Source organism: Ipomoea nil, unplaced genomic scaffold, assembly GCF_001879475.1.
Source record: "Ipomoea nil cultivar Tokyo-kokei standard unplaced genomic scaffold, Asagao_1.1 scaffold1932, whole genome shotgun sequence".
NCBI classification, from domain to species: Eukaryota; Viridiplantae; Streptophyta; class Magnoliopsida; order Solanales; family Convolvulaceae; genus Ipomoea; species Ipomoea nil.
This window is the reverse complement of record NW_017618360.1, coordinates 1,457,501-1,479,536: the sequence shown is the minus strand read 5'-3', so window position 1 is coordinate 1,479,536 and position 22,036 is coordinate 1,457,501. Positions and strand designations below refer to the sequence as shown.

The 22,036-nt window shown below is 34.0% G+C and overlaps 4 protein-coding genes across 5 annotated transcripts in view; 1 reads left to right on the top strand and 3 right to left on the bottom strand.

Annotated features, from left to right (window-relative positions):
• Positions 1 to 212: 212 nt before the first annotated feature.
• LOC109193818 lies at positions 213 to 8,768 on the bottom strand. Of its 2 annotated transcripts, none has more exons than XM_019344643.1 (20): positions 8,459 to 8,768; positions 8,024 to 8,176; positions 7,587 to 7,746; positions 6,975 to 7,293; positions 6,272 to 6,409; positions 5,998 to 6,187; positions 5,783 to 5,910; positions 5,468 to 5,677; positions 5,014 to 5,180; positions 4,639 to 4,717; positions 3,503 to 4,138; positions 3,071 to 3,414; positions 2,765 to 2,872; positions 2,570 to 2,674; positions 1,592 to 1,816; positions 1,444 to 1,512; positions 1,101 to 1,307; positions 815 to 925; positions 615 to 701; positions 213 to 514 (listed from the first exon to the last, which is right to left on the bottom strand). In XM_019344643.1, exons 1-20 carry the CDS (start codon positions 8,553 to 8,555, stop codon positions 292 to 294), a joined length of 3,756 nt encoding a protein of 1,251 aa, XP_019200188.1. In that variant the 5' UTR covers positions 8,556 to 8,768; the 3' UTR covers positions 213 to 291. The 2 variants fall into 2 exon arrangements, with proteins under 2 accessions (XP_019200188.1, XP_019200189.1); XM_019344644.1 differs by having other exon boundaries at positions 213 to 511.
• A 1,037-nt stretch (positions 8,769 to 9,805) lies between these two features.
• LOC109146526 (plastidial pyruvate kinase 2) lies at positions 9,806 to 14,403 on the bottom strand. The gene is made up of 12 exons (XM_019294191.1): positions 13,959 to 14,403; positions 13,253 to 13,540; positions 12,888 to 13,053; positions 12,597 to 12,731; positions 12,397 to 12,507; positions 12,210 to 12,298; positions 11,782 to 11,844; positions 11,479 to 11,654; positions 11,126 to 11,228; positions 10,868 to 11,016; positions 10,464 to 10,572; positions 9,806 to 10,272 (listed from the first exon to the last, which is right to left on the bottom strand). Exons 1-12 carry the CDS (start codon positions 14,199 to 14,201, stop codon positions 10,165 to 10,167), a joined length of 1,740 nt encoding a protein of 579 aa, XP_019149736.1. The 5' UTR covers positions 14,202 to 14,403; the 3' UTR covers positions 9,806 to 10,164.
• Positions 14,404 to 19,992: 5,589 nt separating this feature from the next.
• Positions 19,993 to 21,739, top strand: LOC109193817. The gene is made up of 2 exons (XM_019344642.1): positions 19,993 to 20,496; positions 21,353 to 21,739. The coding sequence occupies exons 1-2, from the start codon at positions 20,090 to 20,092 to the stop codon at positions 21,456 to 21,458; spliced, it is 513 nt and encodes a 170-aa protein (XP_019200187.1). The 5' UTR covers positions 19,993 to 20,089; the 3' UTR covers positions 21,459 to 21,739.
• A 244-nt stretch (positions 21,740 to 21,983) lies between these two features.
• LOC109193880 (beta-D-glucosyl crocetin beta-1,6-glucosyltransferase-like) overlaps positions 21,984 to 22,036 on the bottom strand; it is a 1,408-nt gene continuing 1,355 nt past the window's right edge. The window contains exon 1 of the mRNA XM_019344707.1: positions 21,984 to 22,036. This exon is cut by the window's right edge and continues 1,355 nt beyond it. Coding sequence (XP_019200252.1) covers positions 21,984 to 22,036 — 53 coding nt within the window.

Here is a 22,036-nt window from a genome sequence, read left to right as displayed (position 1 = left end):
CTAATACTTGGGTCGGTAAGTATAGACCATTTAAAGCTATTAGCCGATTGAGTTAGTAAATTTGATTAATAATATTCATTGATTGTAAAAAAATATTTTGATAAATTACATATAAAATTACTTCAATCACTTATATTGAATATATTAACTAAGTCAAACAGTTAATAGTAATCAAACAAGCTAACTATGGTACCTGGCGTTTATCAATACTATGTGCATTTGGAAAAGTTCACTTTAATTACAATTTTCAGGAACATGAAGATTTGAACACGATAAACTTCCTTATAATAATTAATCTTCCTCATCCATATCAATCACCATCCTCAACTGTCGTCTTGATCCAGTATTCTTGTTAGATGATGGGAGTGGAGCATCCTCATCCTTCTCATAATCAGCCAATTCATCCAACTTCTCCTCCACTTCCAAACGCTGCCACTCTTTCTCACTGCTCAACTCCACATCACCTGATCGGTTTGGGGACTCCATCTCCGCGGTTTCTTCATCTTCTCCCCTACAATAAATAGGAAAAATAATATATATCATAATTTATTGATGATTAGGACGCACGCTGATATGATGCCAGTGGCAATTGGTAACTAACAGCGGAATAGTACCTGCTTGACATGTCAGTATGCTTCTCTGTAAAGTCTTCTTCGGTTGAATTGATCATCAGCTTCTCTTTGTTTTTCTTCATGGTTTTCCTGCTCCCAAAAACTTCAGTTAGACAACCAAAGAGACTTGCAAAAGATGATGTCATTGTTAACATTAACATAGCATGCATCCTTTCAATAGAGAGATGGGAAATGGAGCATACACTAAAACGTTACTTAGAAGTTCATCATCAGATTCTTCATCTTGGGATGATATCCTCGTGCTTTGCTCTTGTCTTTCTTCATCACCACTTCCCTTCACCTGCTTTTTACTCCTATATATTCAGCAGCACAACAATTAGATAAAATCTTTAAATACTTTTGGTTTAACACTCGCTTAAAAACAATAAAGCCTGCTGCCCAAGCAAGCAATATTCAACTAAATGACAATGTAGCTTTCAATTTTGAATACCAATCTTCATGGGCACAAATTAAAGAGAAATGGGATACCTTATCCTCATTGACAGTAACGTTTCATCATCGGAACTGTCACTTAAAGCTTCATTCCTCAGTTGCAAGTTGGAGGCAGACTTCTTCTTTTTGGGAAGATATAGGCCAAGTTGTTTGAGTTTGCGTGAAACCTTTGCAGCAGTGAAGGTTCCATCGGGATCCAAGGCATCAGCTATCATCTGGTTACACCTCTTCTGACCTTTAAACCTTCACATCAGATCAAAACTATATGAGCATCCAGCAGAGTTGTGGAATTACAATTCTCCTAACAAAATAATGGATTATTCTCTAATGTGTTTCAGCATTTTCAATAAGACTAGTAGCCATTGGCTGGGGAACTCACTGCTCAAACAAATCTTTGATTTTCTGCTCCTGCTCCTCACTAAATGCACGCACCCTCTTTCTAGTGTGCCTGAAGAAGAAAAACAATAAATTCAATCAAATACATGATACATACAGGTTTAACAAACAAGCTTACTGAAGACACTTACGTAGGCCTTCTTACTGAAGATTCCTTCTCCATGACACTCAAATTTGGATGTGCAATCGCATCAGACACTCTTGCTGCATCAGCACTAGTGTTTGCTGTTCTCCTCCTCCGTGGCATCTTAAGTCCAAGATGTTTAAGTGCTTTGGAAACCTGAAGTGGTGAAACTTTCCCATCTGGATCAAGGGCTTCAGCAATGAGACGATCACAATGTTGATCTTCTTTATATCTGGACATGCCAGCCAGTTCAAGAAATTCAGAAACTAGTCAAAGGCCATGAAGCCAAATGTACAGTTCACATTAGAGTTTTAGACAGTGTATAGTTCACATTAGAGTTTTAGACAGTGTTAAGTTACATTTGATTGGGAACTTTTACACCCTACTATGATTTTGATATACATTATTATGTGTGTTTGCCTACTTTTGTTATCCTACTATTGAATTCAAATCCTTTAATAATTACAGAACTCATTATCATTTTACTCCTTTAATTTTGAAAAATGGAATAAAAAATAAGGGAGAAAAAATTGGGAAAAAAAAAGTCATTAATCCATGTATTAAATATAAAATTTTAATATATATATATATATATATATATATATATATATATATATATATATATATACACACACACACACACATATATGTATGTGTATATATATGTATTATTATATATTTTTATATTTTTATTTTATTTATTTATTTTGATTCCAATTCTTATTTACTACCAAACAAAGTGTGACTCATCCTACTTAAACACATTATCATTACCAAGTATTGGATTCTCATTACTATTTTGATTCTAATGTTTGAACCAAACGCACCCTTAGTGTATTTCACATATACAGAAATGTTGTATACATATACACACACGGTGCAATTTAATAAAAATCAGACAAATAACCCAGTTAACATCTTAGTAAGCTTATTAAAAATCGTTGATGAAAATTAACAGAGAATATGTGCAATTCGTACAACTTACTTCTCATAAAGTTCCTTGACTTTTGCTTTCAGCTCATAGCCAAGAACTGATAGTTTTCTTCTTTTTGGTTCCCTCTCAGTCTCTTTTTCAACAAATTGTTCCTCTCTACATGACAAAAATAAATAAATAAATAAATAGTCTCCAGGACAAGGCAAAAGATGGAGGATATTAGCAGGACATTAATTGAAGACATACTTGTCAAAGTTTTCAGTTGCACAGAGTTCAACATCTGAGATGGATTGGGAGTTATGTTCCTCTTGACCAAGATTTTCATTGCTACATTCAACACCCCATGCCTTGTCTCTGAATATGGCAGAACATTAGAAATAAGTCATGTAAGAACAGAAATTATCATCCCAGTTGTATTATGAATAACAAACTTAGAACATTATGATCAGGAAATGTTCAAACTTCAGAACGATGCTCCAGCCTCTTAGATATACAACATTTACCAAACACAAAAAGAGAAGTGAGATTTGCAATAAGCAATTAAACATTTACCCGGTGGAATCCCTATTTGATAATACAAAGTCAGCTTCATCATCACCAAGAGCATCAGCTATACTTCTGTGAACCCATCCTTGCCTGTCAGATGCAGAACTCCAATTTTCGGTACTTTTCTTCAGACCAGAGAGCTCATTAAGCATAGATTCACAGTTGATATAACAGCATTCTTTGCGTGTTTTCCAAAAGAGAACCTCTATAAAAAGAAGGGGATAACTCTTCATTTTCCGCAACATTCTTCTGACCAAAGTTGTAAGGAAGAAGACAACATTCTCATACTCTTTGCAAGGCCTTAATTTCTGCTCCTCTAAAATATTATAGAATATTGTGAGGAGAGATAACTGCAATGTCAACCAGAAAGAACATGAGATACATTCATTGAGTTCTATTCTTTAAAAATGAAATAACAATCAAGGCATGAAATTGTACCTGATACAGCATAGGAGAAAGTTCCAGATCATCACAAATTCTCTGCAGCATACGTATTATATAATTATTTGTAATAACAGAATTGCTCTTATAGAACTTCAACAACCAACAGAGATTCTTCACAATATCATTGTTTGCAAAAGCAGAAACCAAAGCAGATACATTCAAATCCACTTCGTTTGTCGTCACATCCTCCTCACCAGAATAATCATTCATACCATTATTAAAATCATGGCAAGTCTCATCAGTTATTTTTTGTTCCATCTCTGGCACATGGCTTCCAGGGCTACTTAGCCTTGCTGAAGGTTCATCATTGACATGCACAGCATCAATATTCATTGGTTCCTCATTACTGAAACCATCAACATCATTCCTAATGGTATTAGAATTTCCAACCGTTTCATCATAGTCATCCATCTTTGTTTTCTTCTCACCCAATACCATAGATTCATCAAGCTGAGTTGGAATGGAATTGCCTTCTTGAATGGAAGGATCAAGATGTATTGTCCTTTCACAACCAGATCCTTCTTGATCATTTTGAATTGTAGTTGTATCTTGAAATGCTTTATCATCATTGTCTTTCTTGCCATCCATCATTGGTTTTTTCCTATGTTTCTTCCTCTGCTTCTTTGAAACCTTCATTACAAAAATATCTTACATTCTTACTTCTTGCATTTCCATGATTGAAACAAAAGGAACTCACATTGCAGACGTATGTGATGATTAACTAACATAGGAAAATGAAAAGTAAGGACACATTCTAGGAATTCCCTACCTGCTAAAGTATACCAGCACTCTGCATTTTATAATAGTTTGGCAACCACTGAAATAAATTAAAGATAAGAACCCGTAAACCCCCACACCCTCTTCCCCCAAAGTCAGTTTTTGATCAATGACCAATTTCTGACCAAGTAGGAAATTACAGCAACGCAAAGTTAGTGAGGGGGGATGATTTTACTCTAAAGAACTTGTATAACTAATAATTGAATTCCATCTACTCCATAATCAAGAGTGGGTGCATGATTGCAGTAAATTCCTAGTCTTGCAGAAGCATTCCTTAACTATATTACCAATGTAAATTTCATAGGTAAGGTAAAGGGCCTTTAAAATATTTACAATTGAAATTTGGAGCATACCCTTAACACACCACATGCTTGAAGCTTCTCCATGAGCTGCAGAAGAATACTCATAGTTTCCAACAAATCAGTAAGGTAACTGCCACGAAACAAGTTCAAAAATAAGCAAAGGAAATAAAGCATATACCAATATGAATTCTTTATCCCATATTCCCATTACCCCAGAAATGTTTGTAGAAAATGGAGTATATATAACATTGTTTTAAGCAAACATTTTTTCATGCTGTAATCTTTGTAGATACATCTTTCTACTATCTTTACACAAAGAAGCAGCCAAAATAGTGATTGGGAAGATACAAAAAGGAATTAATAGGCAGTAATTTCTCATGTTCTTTTAACCAAAAATAAATTAAAAATAAAAATAAAAAGGCAAACCTTTTCGCTTGCTTATGGGTATCAAATGATTTGATCTGGTTCAAGATAAACAAAGTCATTCCTTCATCAGTTTGGTCATAGAATAACTTGTAGAGAAGGATACGAGTGGTTTTGTTTTCCTTAGAATTTTCTGGAGACTGCTCAAGGACCAAATCCAACATAAGAAGCTGTTCAAATAAAAATTAGATCAGTAAGGGGATATTTAGAGCTGTGGTTCAAGAAATTATGCTGGTTAAACATGGCCAGAAACTGATATATATATATATATATATATATATATATATATATATATATGGAAATTTAATCCACAAGGAATATGTATAGCTATTTTATCAACATAGACTCTCAAAACGAATTCACCCATACAAGAGAACAACATACTGAAAGAAAATGCTCTCCTTTTTTTCATCATACTCTTAAACAAGTTATCAATCAAATAAATGAGTGTAATCACCATAATTCTCATAAAAGACCCCGCTGCAGAAAGGAATTTACGGTCATTTGTCTCCTTCAATGTATCAAATGCATAACGCCATTTCTGAGTAACCAGCTGGAACATTGACTCATTCAGTGATTCAGCAATTGGGCCACATATAGAGCCTCTAACCAATGTGCTATCAGTATGGCAATCTACTGATGATTCAGTATGAACTCCAATAATAGGCTGTTGAAGCACAGAAACACTACCATTAGACACAAGGTTAAAAACAAGATGAAACTAGCTGACCTGGGAAAAAAAGAAGAAATGAATTTTATACAGATTCAGCACCTTATTCAAGAACTTGTGGTACTGAAAAGAAACAACAAATTGGGCAACTTGAATGAATATAAGGACATCACTGTTCTGAACCGAGTGATGCTCTTTATCAATGTCTTCCCGCACTGACTCAATCAAAACTGAATTCAGAACAAGTTCATCAGCATCAAAGAGAGTAAAAAAAGATGGAAGAATAAAGAATGACATTAGTTAATCAAGAAGTCTACCATTGTATCCCCCTTCTAAGAACTGGTTCATGAAACCATAGAGTAACTCCAAAATCTTATTCTTGGTTGATGGTAGTCTACCATGGTCCCACACTGTTCTTTTGATTGGACCTCGGTGATTTTTATGAACCTTAAGCAGAGCATCATGAGAAACTGAAGGGTTCCCTTTCAATACTGTTTTTGAGCCATCCTGTCAATAGTTTGCTGTTGACATTAGTAAGAAACTAAGAATAAAGATATGATCATTTTGCATTTCAAGGAAACACTGCCATACCAGGGAAAACCGTGTGAATGTTCCACTGAACTGAGAATAGCAACCCAAATTTCGTTGTCGTATAATCTTTCTTTTCTCACGTTCCTCTTCCATTATTTCTTTAAGGCTGTTCAATGATGTTTCAGCATCTTCATCCACCTAATGAGAAAAACTCATTATAGATAAATTAAAATAAATAAATAACACCACAAACAAACAAACAAAAAAAAAAAACAAAAACAAACAAACAAGCACACACACACATCATTCAATGTCTAGAAATAACATCAGCAGTAGCACACCAGATTTGAATAATTATTAGCAAACATAAAACACAAAAAAGATGAGACAATCTATATGTGTAATTACAGAACGATGACTGCTTGCCTTCAATTAAGAAACAAGAAGTAAACTATTTGAGCCACATATCATGCTCAATCCTCCATAACTAATACTTTGTGCTAAAACTTGAAGCCTCTTTTTGAAGGAAAGCCAGTTGATTTGCATATTACTTAGGTTTTAGAAAAATGCATCTCAGTAAAATAAAATAGAAATTAGACAACTGGACTATCCATGTGAACTGCAAAGAATTTGATTGAAACTTCTTATGCATCTTGATGAAATTTGATTTGCAAAAATAAACAATTGCAAGCAAGTACTGGTGTAATAAACAATGAGAAATACTGTTGCTTAGAAATACTGTTATGATCAAAATGAAACCAACCTTCGAACACTTCATATAAGCTTTAGCAATAAACTCTGGTTCTTGGCCCATAAATATATAATAAAAAGTCTCCAGCAAGAGCAGGTTATCGTGTCGAAGATGTCTGCAAGAACCACCAACATGCTGTGACAAAACTAAGATCACATCCATTACATTTTCTTGAAACAGAAGTTCCAGAAACTTGTCTCTTAGGAACATGAATTGTGAGGTAGACCCCCCAGCTTTTTGATTTGGTGATATATCTTGAATTGCTAAAATGTTGCGAAACAATGTAATCACCAGCTGAACAAGTTTCCAGTCATCCTCAGTGAAGGATTCACTGATTAACAAGAAAAAGCATCAAAAGCAAATTGATAGTTAGCATAAATATGATGATCATAGAAAGTAAGAGGTGTATGGAGAACAAGCATCATATCTGATCATGCACTTAGGTCAGTACAATGAAAATGAAACAGTTCTTAATACTTAAAAGCATACAATAACTTAGGTCAGTACAATGTTTATTTCCATGACATCTAAAAATGAGAATATTCCACAGCTTTTAAACTGCAACAATCTGCATACATAAAAGGGAGAAAAATATGAACCATTGAAAAGTATATTGCTAATTACCATTCAAGATTTTCCAGAGGGCTTTCCAAGAGAGACATTATCACTGGCACAGCTTCACTAAAAGTAATGGAACGCTTTATCCCCCAAAGATACTCCATCTGCTGTGGTATGTCAGTTGATGAGGGCTCAACAGGCATTGTTAGAAATACCAAAATCTTTACTGCAATAGTAAGAGGGAAGAGATATACAATTAAAAAAAAAAAAACAAAAACAAAAACAAAAAAAAACAAAAACAAAAAAAAAAAAAAAAAAAAAAAAAAAAAAAAAAAAACAAAGCTATGTGGGTAGTCTAAGGTTTGAGCCTCGGTGTAGGCGTAGATTGTATATGTGGGTATCCCTTCCTTTGTAATAAAATAAAATAAAATAAAAAACAAAGCTATTGCTTAATAATTAATTTCACAAGCATCCTTTTGCATATCAGTCACGGAGTAAATTACCAGCATTTAAGATCAAATTACGATCATCTTGGCAATGCTCAATAATAGGGAGCAAATCTTTCCCCACAATATTCCATTTACAAACTTGCTTGAACACTTCTCTTGTCTGTGGGTCATCTCGCCTCAGAAACCTCAGCAAATCCTTCAAATTATCTGGGAAAAAAAAAAAAAACCAATAAAACAAATTGCATTAAGAACAATAACCAAATCACATAGCCATTCATTTTCAAAACGAACAAACTAAGCCTAATGCGCGGGGAATCAGTTGTTATAACAATAGATGAAACAAACTAAGTAAATCAGCTCAAGTATAACAGTACTACAGATTACAGAACAAACAAAGTTAGCATAACGACAATGAACTGAACCGTAAACTAAAAGCACTCGAACAGAAAATTAAACTCCAACAAATGAGAGAATCGCGAGTTCAGTTACCAGAGCAGTATTCTCCAACTTCATAGCCGATGCGGTTGTCATTCTCATCTTCTTCAATGGCTCCAAGGCCAGCGCAGATAGCGGATAACCCTTCCATTTCGATGTCAGACTTCGCCTTAGTATAGGCCTTAAAGTTGGTTCGAATTCGATGTCTTAGCGATCAAAAGTACTGGAATGTTTATGACTGAGGAGCTCCTGGCGGTAGTTTGTGAGATCAGATGAAGGTGACAATGGTGGATTGAACGATACAGGAATGCAGGATCCGGGTTCAACTCGCTAAATCACTCCCCGTAGTTTAGGGTTATTAAGGCGCCAAAATCTTTTTCCCGCGCTTGGGAATTCCCGGCGTTTTTTACTTTGTTTTCCTTGAAAATCCATTTACAAACTTTGTAAATCCTATATTTATCCCAATTAATTTTGTCTTTGTTTTACTTTTTCGTCAATTTTGAATTAAAATATTAAAATAATCAATTTGTGTAAATGTAGATTGATATCATAATACGGCAATCCGACCAAGTTAATCAGACAATTAATTCGATATTACAAAGTTAGTTTGAGTAATCTTCTTTGCAAGTTCAACTCGCTATGCGAATTGTCTCTTTTTTTTTAATATTATTGACTCTATTACAATGTATTATCGATTCTGTGTTTCTCTTAAGGGAAGGTCACAGAGGTCATATGAGCACAAGGTGCTTGACTCACTATGAGAATTGTCTATTGTCCTTCTTAGTTTAAACCAATCAACTATAGATAACCTAAGTTAGTTTATTTTTGTTTAGTCTTTTACTAGCGTGGTTGTAAGTTTTTCCGTAAATCAAAGATTGACATAATTACCATACAAACATGATAACAGGGCTCATTAAAATTATATATTTTTTGTTAAATCGCGGCACGCTCTAACTTTCCGTTCACATTGGAGATGGCCCAATTAAGGGACTAAATATTAATCATATTGATTTTTTCATTAGAGAATGGTTATAGTTTTAAACAAGAACTGGTTTGGTTTTTAAACTTTTTATGCCCGACACATATGAAGGGTCAAATCTCTTTAGTATTTTGTTTAATAATAGCGGAAGTATAGCTTTGTTTGTTTCTTGTGGTTATGACGCCATTTAAGGCTTTTAATATTAAATAGAGTTTTACAAATTTTATTCCCTAAATTTTATTTTTTGATGTAGCAAGCCGTAATAAATAACTTTTTTCATGTAGATTTCAATACAAGTGTTTACATTAAAATTTTGTGTGTAGAATAAAAGTTGAGACTTGAAAATAAAAAATGAGAATACACATAATATTTTTCTACTAAATATTAGGGAGTAGAAACCATTATTTGTATACAAGTTTGTTCATGATATGATAATACAATTAAGCTACTTAGCTACATTATAGCAGTACATAATGATTCATGAGAATTCACTACAATCATACATTTTAAACATGGGCAACATCACGAGTAAGTATGCCGCATCAACATTAACAGTATTCAACTTCTTTACCAAACTGTAAAAGTGTAAAGGATATGCTAACCATAAACTCACTACAACACTCTTTCACGCTGTGTTCACCAGAAATGGGGGTAGGAAAAAAAATACAACAAACTAAAACCAAGCTGCCTCGTAATTAGTAAGGAATTTATCTGATAATTGAAGGAAAATTCTACCAAGCAGGGAAGCATACATGGATGGTGGATCTTTCATGGTCTCTGTCTAAACCTTCCTAACCTGAATGTTGTGAGTGGATTGAAGCCGCCAGATAGGTTGTTGGCCACTCTGAACAAGTGCTACCTGTTCTCCTTCCTTCACCATTCCTTGCTTCTGTACATGACAATGATGCAAAGGAGACCGTGAAAATCAGGAAAGTCTCACAAGAAACAAGAATGTTCAGATTTGTTTTCAAAAAAAAAAAAAAAAAAGAATGTTCAGATTTTGTATAGCATAGATTACTGCTTATAAAAGGTCAAAGAAGAAATAGATAACTAGAAATCAAGATATAGCGATGATCTCACCTGCAGCACCGACAATGCATTTGTAAATGTCTCCTCAGCATCACTAGAGAACTCCATGTATATGGGGCATATGCCTTGGTACAAAGCTAATCTCTGTTGTATCTTCTTCCTGAAGTTGAATTGCAACTCAACAATTAATGGAACTTGCAAAACTTCTTCAGAATCACCTCACAACAAGTTTTATAAATTCAAATAATCACGTTTTAATCATGAGCATCTAGATAACAAACTGGGCATAGCACAGTACTACTTATCACAACTTGCCAACGTGCTTGATTAGATATAGTATCATTCCAGAACAGGTTTTAAGTGTCAATAACAAAGTCATTTTCAGTAATCCCTCGGCATCCAACTTCCATCTTAGATAACATTAATCAATGTTCTATAATGGATGAGAGACTCACTCATTTGTGAAGGCAAAAATAGTGCCAGAAGGTCGGTAATGGCTCAGTAGTATGCCCATGAAACCAGTTCTTGTGAAAACAACTATTGAAGTTCCAAGAGTGTTAGACATCATGGTTGCGTGGAAAGCAAACATTTCACTCATATGGTTCTGTAAAAAAAACAATGAAGGCAGTAAGTAATTTTGTAAGAAAAGAAGGGAGAGACTGCACATATAGTAACAGAAACAGTTCTAATAAAATAAGGATTAACAGTTAAACCTTGAAAGCTTGGCCTAGATTCTGTGGTGTTTCACCGCCAACAATTGTTGCTTCAGTCCTCAGAGAGACAGTGTGCATAACTTTAACAGCTTTTAGGGGAAACCTATTGCATAAACAAAAATTGTTTAGTACTAATAAATCCCCCCCTAGATGAGAAACTTTCATAAGTAACCAGTTCCCCTACTGCAATGTCCCTAACACCACCAATCATCATCTCCCCCATTTAGCAGGTGGACTAAGTTTTACATATATAGGTCCTAATTTCAAACAGGCATTAATTGCCATGCAAGAAAAATAAGTTCTGCACTATACTTAATAAGGTATTAACAGTTACACCTAGAAAATCCACTCACTTTCCATGAGCTGTTTCTCCAGAAAGCATGACAGCATCAGCACCCTCTCTAACTGCAATGGCAATATCTGATACCTCTGCTCGTGTTGGTGTGGGATGAACAATCATGCTCTCCAGCATATTAGTAGCAACAATGACCGCTTTCCCCATACTACGGCAAATACTGATTATTTCTTCCTGCATTCATAATTAATAGTTACTACATTAGAAAATGAACATGTACAATAAGTTGGCTACACACTATATTGCACTCAAAAAGTTTTCCAATCTTTAGAAACTGTCCAAGCAACAGCATATGCATTACCTGTAGTAGTGGGACCTCTTCAATTGGCAGCTCTGCACCAAGATCTCCCCTTGCAACCATAGCCTGAGCAAAACACACAAATCTGTAACATTCTAGCAAATTGATGATATCCACAATAGAGCAAATCAAAAGTATTTAAAATAAATAAATAAATAAATAAATAAAGAGGGAGGTGGGGGTAGTTAGTCTTCTTGATAGTTCAGAAGAACCATGGGATTGTCAAATTTTAAATGCCAAAAAAAAAAAAAAAAAAAAGTTATCCTAAGAAAGTGTAAAGATAACCTCAGACCAGAACAAAATTCATATAATGGGTACCAAGCTATTTTTTATCTTACACCATCTTGCTTAATAAGGAAACCAGTAAACCATCTGAATTTCTAAGGTATAGAGCAAGGACTCTTATGAACAACAAAAGTGTTGGCATTTACCCCATCAGAGGCACTTATTATTGAATGTAAATTGGGAATGGAATCTGCGCTCTCAATTTTGACAATAACATGAATATCTGCATCGCAGCCTGTCACAAGGAAGCAATTGCAAAGAGGTAAGAAAATATGAAGCATCTGGGAATTATTCATCCATTCAATTAGAAGGAAATGCATTATATAAGTTTACTTTTCAAATAATTCTTCAATTCATGGACCACTGCAGCATCTTTGACAAAAGAAACGGCATAGAAGTCAACTTCATTATCTACTCCAAACTTGATGTCATCCCAGTCCTTTTCTGTTGCATTGTAGTAGAAAGTTAAATAAATAGGTAAGATGAAATTTAGAGAGATGCAGGTAAAAGGATGTTCAGATGACATGTCTGACCAGTAATAGATGGAAGTGTGGCACTTTTTCCTCTGACATTAAGATGTCGCCTTGATTTAAGCTCTCCTCCATCAACAACTTCACACTTCACTGAATCTTCAGTCTTAGCTTTCACCGTTAAAGACATCATGCCACCTACAGCGTAAAATAGGTTGTAAATTTTATTCACTCCAAGGCAGAAACTTTGATGTGTCAAACTATCATTGAAAAAAGTAAGTGATTCAGAGAGATGCAAAATTCCTTTTTTTAGATTGTTGTGAAAATTTAATGAAGAGAATCAGTTCGGCATACCATCAACGAGAAGCATGTCCCCAACTTCAACATCATTTACAAAATCATCATAATTAACACTAACACAATCAGCTGTGCCCACCCCTCTCCGAATTGTGAAAGTGAATTCATCTCCGCTCTTTAATGTGATTGGTTGGGGCAAGTCACCGCTCCTAACCTCAGGACCCTGCCAGTTTAAAGCCATATAAAGTGAGAAATCTGACTGATAATCCAAAATATATCTGCAAGTTCAAGGCTCTTGTTGATGACATTAGAATCACCAAACCCAAAGCATATTTAATCTTGATAGGAGCCAGCATCATCTAAGATATTATAGAATTTTTTTATCTGCAACCTCAAGCAGGACAAGTGAAAAACAAACTAACCTTGGTGTCAAGCATGATGGCAATGACGTTGTCTTTGGATTGTGTGTTATATTCCTTAACCAAATCAATCACCTTCTGATGAGAAGCATGGTCTCCATGAGACATGTTGAGACGAGCAACATTCATTCCAGCTTCAGCCAACTTCCAGATCATTTCCTTTGTGTTGGTAGAGGGACCAATAGTGCAAACAATCTTAGTCTTACGCCTCACTATAGGTTTAGACCACATGCCCACTGATGTATCACCAAGTTGTTGAATTGCTTGTAGATACTGAACTTGCTCCTCACTCTGATTGAAATAACAGAAGCATGAGTAAGATAACAAATAGGCTGAGAATCTTGATAGCCTGAAAGCTTTCAAAAGGTTCGCATCTCAACTTCAAACTTTCAAAGCTTTAAATAAGACCACATTAATCATTAAAAAAAAAAAAGCGTTGTACAGGTTGCAGAGCATTTTGTTCTCATCATATCAGTAATAGAGTTTAACTCCTTTCTCACTTCTGGTGCTAATTACCAGTTTGAGTATTGTATAATTGCATAACAATCAACAAATACAAACACCTTTAGGTGTTTCTCTTTTCCTCATAACTGAACGAACTACAACGCGATTAAACTTCGGTGAGTATTAAGCAAACTAAGGAGAAAGAAGACTAGCAAGAATACTACTATAGAGAAGATTTCAAATGTATAGGTAGTAGAAATACGACCTTTGGAAAATCTTCAGGAGACACGGGAAGTATTTCGGTCTCAGTGCGTGCAGATCTCTGGGCGCGGATTGGCGCCGCATTTAGCCGAACAGCTTTGTAACTCTTGCTTCGCTCATTTCGAGCTAAGATTTTCGAGGCAAACCCAGATGGTTTGAGCTTCTCGACTTGGCTCTGCAAGGATCCGGAGCTAGGGCTCGGGAATGAGCTCTGAACACACCGAGTCGCCGCCACCACCTGAGCCATTCTTCGCCGGAGGTTATGGAAGGAGGTGAACTAGTGGAGAAAAGCGATCGGAGAAACAAGAGTATAAATTGGAGCGAATGTGAGAAGCCTTGAAGAAATCGCCGCTATGGTTAGCTGGAATGAGGCTTTGGCTTCGTTTACATCGACGACTAGACGAGGAAAAATGGAGGGTTGCTCAACTGTGTTCAAAAACAGTTGTATCTTTTTCTTCTTCTTTTTTTTTTTGAAAACCACTTTATTGTTATTTTAACTAGTATTTGTCCGGTGTGATTCACGGAAAATATGTTATAAAAATATACCCTATACTTTAAAACGATAGATTTTAATAAACTTTGATTGACTTTCACAGAGTTGTTTAAACTTTTTAGAACTTTATAAGACTCTATAAAAGTCTATATAAAAAACTTTCATAGACTTTTATCAATTTTTTATTTTAAAAAGTCTACAAAAATCATTGAAATTCTAAATTGAATACATCCTTACAAATTTTCAATGACTTTGATTCTTATCATTTATATATAATTTTCTTACAAAACATTTATAATATATCATAAAATTCTTCTTATTATATAGTTTTTTCACCCACATCAGCATTCTCAACATTATTATTTTTATCTATAGTATGCTGAGACTTATATGATAATTACTTATATATATTATTAATAAACATCAACAAAAAAAAACTATTTCATTAGAAATTCATAACAATATTGAACAATAAAATTTATAATAAAAGAATTGATCAAATAAAGTATTTAAAAATATAATTACAAGCTAGGCATCATGCAAAGAAATATTATTTGCAATAGCAATTGGAGACTGTGAACAACAATAATGTGCTACTGTTTGCAACCCCAAATTGTTGTTGCGAACAGTAGTTCTCTATTCGTAGTAACCTGTTGTTAAGAATATATATATATATATATATATATATATATATATATATATATATATATATATATATATATATATATATATATATATATATATATATATTTATTTATTTATTTATTTATTTATTTATTTATTTATTTATTTATTTATTTATTTATTTATTTATTTATATTTATATTACGAATATAAACATAAAAAGAATAAAAATCAAAATTTGAAGATGAAAATTTTACTTTGTTCATGTATTTAGAGAGAATTAGAGAAAGTTAGGGATAAAAAAATTCATAGAAAAAATAAAAAGCATTATAAACAAGCAATTATGAAGTAAAAATTATTTTATTTCGAATTTTTAGATGAAGATTGTAATGTGTAGGAGAGAGAAAAATTGGTAGAGTTTAGGTATGAGGGAAATATAGGATAATGAAGAAAAAAATAATTTTATTAAATTTAGATAGGTTTATAAAGTTTAGATAGTGAGAAAAAATAGTGTTTAAATAGAGAGAGAAAACATTCAAAGTTGTTAGAAAGAAAATTTACAAATCTGGGGGTTGATGGTTGAATTTCAACTATTTATATTTAAGAAGGAAAAGTCTACAAAAGTCTTAAAATTAAAAAGTCTACAAAAGTTCATAACTTTTTGAATACCACATGACTTTTAAAGATTCTTTAAAAGTTTTAATCGAATATCACACGACTTTTAAAGACTCTTTAAAATTCTTGATTGAATACCGCCTGACTTTTAAAGACTCTCTAAAAGTTTGAATTGAATACCTCCAAACTTTTAAAGTTCATAAAAGTCTTTAAAACTCTACGAAAGTCATGGTTGAATACACCCCCCTTAGTAAACTAAAATAGTAATTGAATTACAATTTTAGAGTCACCACGGATCAAAATTTTTAGACCTTTGAGATTTCTAACTCTAAATGTAGCAACATAGAATTGACATTTAAAGACCAAATCACAATCTTAGTTCAAACATTGATTTTTTCTTCCAAATACTATCGAATTAAGTGTGTAATCAATAAAAGATGAGAACTAATAATTCGAGAATATAATCTTAATGTTACTAAGCCACTTCACGTCAATTAAGTTGGAGAGTGTTGTTGGATAGTATCCGATGAATCCACGAATAACGCATCTTTGTCTCCATAGTCCTCAATATGCACATCAACAATCTTAAATATTAGGCTGCCTAGCTATGCCATATATTAATTTCAAACTTATGAACTTTGGGGTTGCATGCAATAAAAAGTATATTTTAAATATACTAAGGGTACGTTATATATGTATGTAAGGTACTTTCAATATAAAAATAATGTATTTTTAATATATTAAAAATGTATTTGATATTCATGATCCATACAATTATGTGGATCATCGTTCACACAATAATTTGTCAGTAAAAATTGAAATATAAATAAATATAATATATATATATATATATATATATATATATATATATATTAGAAACTGTCCGTGGAAATTATTATTATTATTATTATTATTGCAATTATTATTATTATTATTATTGTTATTATAATTAACAATATTATTATGGTCTTGTGAAAATTAAATGTTGATTATCAACAATTAATTTTCAAAATAACAATATTATTATGGTCTTGTGAAAATTAAATGTTAATTATCACCATTTAATTTTCACAAGACCATATAGCTTTATTCTATATAGGATTAATTCCACTTTGGTCTCATAATTATACTGTACTAGTGTTTACAAATTCACCACCTTAGACTAACATTATCCTTCTAATCTTTTCCACTTTTAAAAATTGGTCTCACTTTCAGATCATCTGACTACACCATCTCATTTACAAATCATCTATTATTCACACTATATCCCTACAAATATAATCAACTTTTAAAAGTGGCCCAATATATTAAAATAATATTATTAATTATATTAAAATATTAAAAAGAAAAAAAATAAAACAAAATAAAATAAAGAAAAATACAAAAGCTGCCTCAGGGTTTTCAAATTTGCAAATCCATTTCATTAAAAAAATTTAAAAAATAATGTGGCATTAGCCACATCAGCTTGCAAATAGGCACATTTACAGGAATAATTACAGCCTTAGACTTCAGCATCTTAATAATAATTTTTGGATGGGTTTTTGTCGAGTTTTTTTTTGGATGTGGCATGTGGGAGAGAGATATAAGGCCCCGTTTGGTTCACGAAAAATATTTGAGAGGAAATTGAATTTAAATTTCATGGAAAATAAATTATCGAGAATATTAATTACATTGTTTGGTTGGTAAAAATAAATTATTGAGAATATCGATTCCATTGTTTTGGTTGAGTTTTTGAATTGTAAGGAATAATGAGTATAAATACAATTATACCCCTACATAATAATAACAACAATAATAATAATGGTAATTAAGAAAAGTTGGTGAGGGCATAATTGTCCTATCTATTTTTCATTCAAAACATTTTCCATGAAAAACACAATACCAAGAGGGGGCCATGTAAAATGTTTTCCATTAATCAAACAAAAGAAAATATAGTTTTCCTCAAATTTAAGAAAAATATTTTTCATTCATGAATTATTATTACACACAAAATTTTAAATTTATAAATTATTGATGGACACCTTAGTCATTTGTTATTTATATCATTTTATATTAAATAATTAATTAATTGTCGAGGTTAACGGGTACTTCTTTTTTTTTTTTTTTTTTTTTTTTTTTTTTTTTTGCTATTTGAGTGCACCTAAAACTTTAAAATTGTTTTTGCCTTAAAAAAAAACTTTAAAATTGTGTTGGTTTTCAAAATTACTGGTTGAAATAAATATTACAAATTTAAGTATGTCCACACCCCCACATTAAATTGGACAATGATGCATGTTCAATGGGGGTATGTTTCCTTCATTGCTATATTATCAATCTTATTATTCCCCTTGATTGTTTGGTATTCTTAGTTTGAGCTTATTAGTTATGGGCAATTTAAATTAATGTATCTCATTATGGTCGTTTGTCATATATGATCACAAATGTAAGTTTCACATAAAATATACAATTTTTTTTAGTACAGTTAACTCGGTTACTTAATACTCAAATTCATAACTTTTTATATGAGAGAGCAACTTGATGTCACTATATCAAAAGGTCATTACACGTTTAGATAGCAATTGTGAATATTTGCATATAGTGCACCATTCTAACTCGATCGCTCAACACCAAGGTGATGCCACGACGCCTCTAAACATGGCCACACCCATGCCATAAGGCCACATAACCGTTTTGTTGCACAGGGTTCCTACGTGACAACCTTGGTATTGACCCACTACTGCTCCTTGCATTAATGCCATGTCGTATTTCAATTCCGTCTCACTTGGACTCAACAAGTATTTGCTTCCTTAGGCCCTCAACTCCACGAAAAAATGACAGATATGTATTGGAAGGGACATGTATTTTTTAAAATGTGCGTCCCCTTCTTCTTCTTTTTTTTTTTTTTTTTTTTTTTTTTTTTTGACAAAATGTGTAAAAAACTTTTTTCACTTGCGTATCATATTTCCAGTCAAACTTAAAATGTAAGTGAGATTTGTTTTTCTCGAATAACGCAAATCCCACTTACGTTTCTCGAGAAACGTAATTTTTTTTTTTTTTTTTTAAATTTGGTTTCTCCGGTGAAGGAGAAAGCAATCAAACTGGTCGCCTTCTCCTTCGCCGGGGAAACCAAAATTTGAAAAAAGAAAAAAAAAAAAACGAGAAACGCAAGTCTCACTTGCGTTTTAAGTTTGACTGGAAATATGATAAAACGCAATCCCGGGAGAGGTCTTTTACACATTTTTGTCAAAAACAAAAAGGACGCACATTTTGGGAAATGCATGCCCCCTCCTACACATTACTGTCATTTTTCCCAACTCCAAACCTTATTGAGTTGTATGTTCCATCATCTTAGTATCATTCCCTTTAATTTGATGTGGTAAATTCCACCAGATATATGTATTCATATGAGATTGAGTGGTGTATTTTGAAATGATAGCTCGGGTTATAAAGTTCGAAAGTCGGAGGTTCTCGAGGAGGGGACAGATGCCGGAAGGTTGGCATGTGTCATGTGTGACATGTGTCTTTCATGCACTTGGCGACCTCGTTGGCTTCTGGAGGAGCGTGCACTTGCAAGAAAATATCTGTCTAGCCGATTACTATTGGGCTCGGGTTGAGTACTACTGTAAACAAATCGGGACCGAGCACGAGAAGGTAAAGGCAGAGACTCATTAAGCTATAGAGACGTTCGTCCATCAAGTCGAGCCAAATCGAAAAGTGACTCATGCCTCGCGATGACTCGTAACCGACCAAATCATCGACTCATCAATGTAAAAGGGTACGTGACCCGAATATATTCCCTTGATCCTCAAAATTTTCGTATTGTCCCACTTTTAATTATATCCCTCCAAAATTTACAACCCAACCCCATAAACTCTCCACCCTTATTTTAATTTGGATCTTATCTCTCCAACATTTGCACTTCAATCCCTAAATTCTCTATCTTGTTCCACTTCGCATCCACAACTCTCTTTTATTCCTACTTAAGCTCCCTAAACCTTGTCTGCAAATTTACCCTATTTACATAATTAACTCTTGGACCTTCACTTTTCGACTCCAACCGACTTTGAATATAGGTCCAATTTCTCCATCATCATTCTGTTTTCTGCCTACTAAATCCAACAATTTGGAACATTTATCAAGCAAGTTATTAATTCAAGATCTTGCAGAACAATAAATAATTACCGCGTAGAGAAAGGCTTTGGCGGGAAATAGGAACAGTGTAGAAAAATAACGTTCGGACCACGTGAGGGCGAATGAAAGCACGTGACGGTGTAGCGTGGCAAAACGACGCCGTAGGAACCCTATCTTCATTTCCATGTCTTATTCTTCAAGAACGTGGGGGGACTCGGCGACAGTTACAGAGCAGACGACTAAGCCAAGCCCGGGAAGGAGTCACGGCAGAGAAGAAATAAACGGGGAAGAAGATGGCCGCCATTAACAGACCTCCAAGTTTCATCGCCAACGACAACGCATTATCTGTAATTGCTTCATCGTCATCTTCTTCGTTGCCAAGGTTTTCTACTGTTTCCCCTTTAATTTTCGCCAAATTCCCGCCACGTCCCCGCCCTCTTACCTCATCTTCCCTGCCGAGAAGACCCCTGCTCTGTTCCAAGCCTTCTGGAGAAGCGGAGCTCTCCGGCACGGGGGACGAGTGGCTGGAGAGGCTGCCGGACAAGAAGAAGCCGCTGTACGCTCACAGCTTGCCCTGCATTGAGGCCTGGCTAAGGAGTCTAGGGTTTTACCAGAGCAAAGACGATAGGGCACTTTGGTTCGTGGAAAACCCTGATTGGCATGCTCAGCTATCTCTCGATGTCACTGATCTATACATAAGGTTAGTGTATATATAAATACAGCCTGGGGTTTCTTTCCTATTAAAGCTCAGATACTTGTAATCTTGAAGTTATCAACAACCTGACCAAATGGGTTGCCCAAATTTGATGGAATGTGTATTTAGGTTGAAAATCTTGATTGAGAATTGAGATGCTCAATTAACTGTTGGGTTTCAGAATTGCAGTTTCTGTTTTTGACTAAAAATGGTGTTTTAAAATGTGTGTATTTGCTGCTGCACTGAGAATTTGAGTGGAATGATTAAAAGTTGCAGTTGAATGTATTGATTCAGTTTGAGCTGAGGGACTTGAAATGGGTGTTTCTATGGTTATGACATCATTAGTAAATACAGTGCTAGGCCACAACTAGGATGTTGTTTGTGAAATTAATTACACTAAGATATAAGGGGAATGATCGATTGGAGTTTTAATGTCTTTAATTGGCTGGAAGCATATAGTTTAGTGTTAAAAGGAAAGTTCAAAGTTTTAATTGGCGATTAGCTGATTACATGCTAGATGATTGAGAGTTGAGTTGGGGTGCATCGTGCTCTCGAGGTTCCCTCTAGATCCTATAAGAAGAGCATTGAGTATGTATGTGAGGAATCGGATATTGTGTGCAGTGTTTAAGAGAATACTTTTCTTGCTGAAAGAATCATAACCATCTGGCAAAACCTTGAGTGATGAGAGTAATCCTTTTTTCCGTTTTTGCATAGTGCAAGTGTTTATTTGAATCCTGCAGGATAAGTAATACCAGTTTTCACTTTGTTTCATCTAGACTCTCATTGTTTCGTGTTCTTTTTAAAGCAAACTTTGGTCTACATTAGCATCTCGGTTGACTTGAACTTGATTTCTGAACTGCAGGTACCTTAAGAGCGGACCTGCAATACTCGAGAAAGATGTGGAGAGAAGATTCAGTTACGCGCTCAGCAGAGAAGATATCGAAAATGCCATACTCGGAGGTCCATAAGAACAGCTTGAAGCCAATCTGAAATATACTGTCATTCCAAGGATTATTAATCCCAGGCACAGCCTCACTTAACTGCACATTACTCATTACAGAAGCCTATTCAGAGACTGGTATGAGTGATATCACACCCAAAACACATGCATATACTTTGGCAGAGAAGTTTGGGCTATTATGATTTGTGTAGAGATGAACATTGGTTTAGGTTTTAGTAATGCAATAAGATGTATGATGTGACAATAATGATATGATAGTCTATGAAGTAATTTTTTTTTAAAGAAAAATACGAACTATATTAAGATATCCAAAGATAAAACATTACAAATGATAGGAGAGGGCTTGTAAACCACTCCGACTCTCCAAGCAATAAAGAAACAGACAGATAGCCTAACAAAACTTTTTGTTTTGCTGGTGGACAATAACTAAATACTTGTCCATCAGAGCATACCTTCATGTAGGTGTTGCGGGCTTACTTAACATTTTAAAATACTAGGTTTACTAAATTTATATGGTATTATACTATGATAATTAAAAGACAGGAGTAAAATCATGTGTCTTCTTGTCGCAAAGCTTCCTCAGCT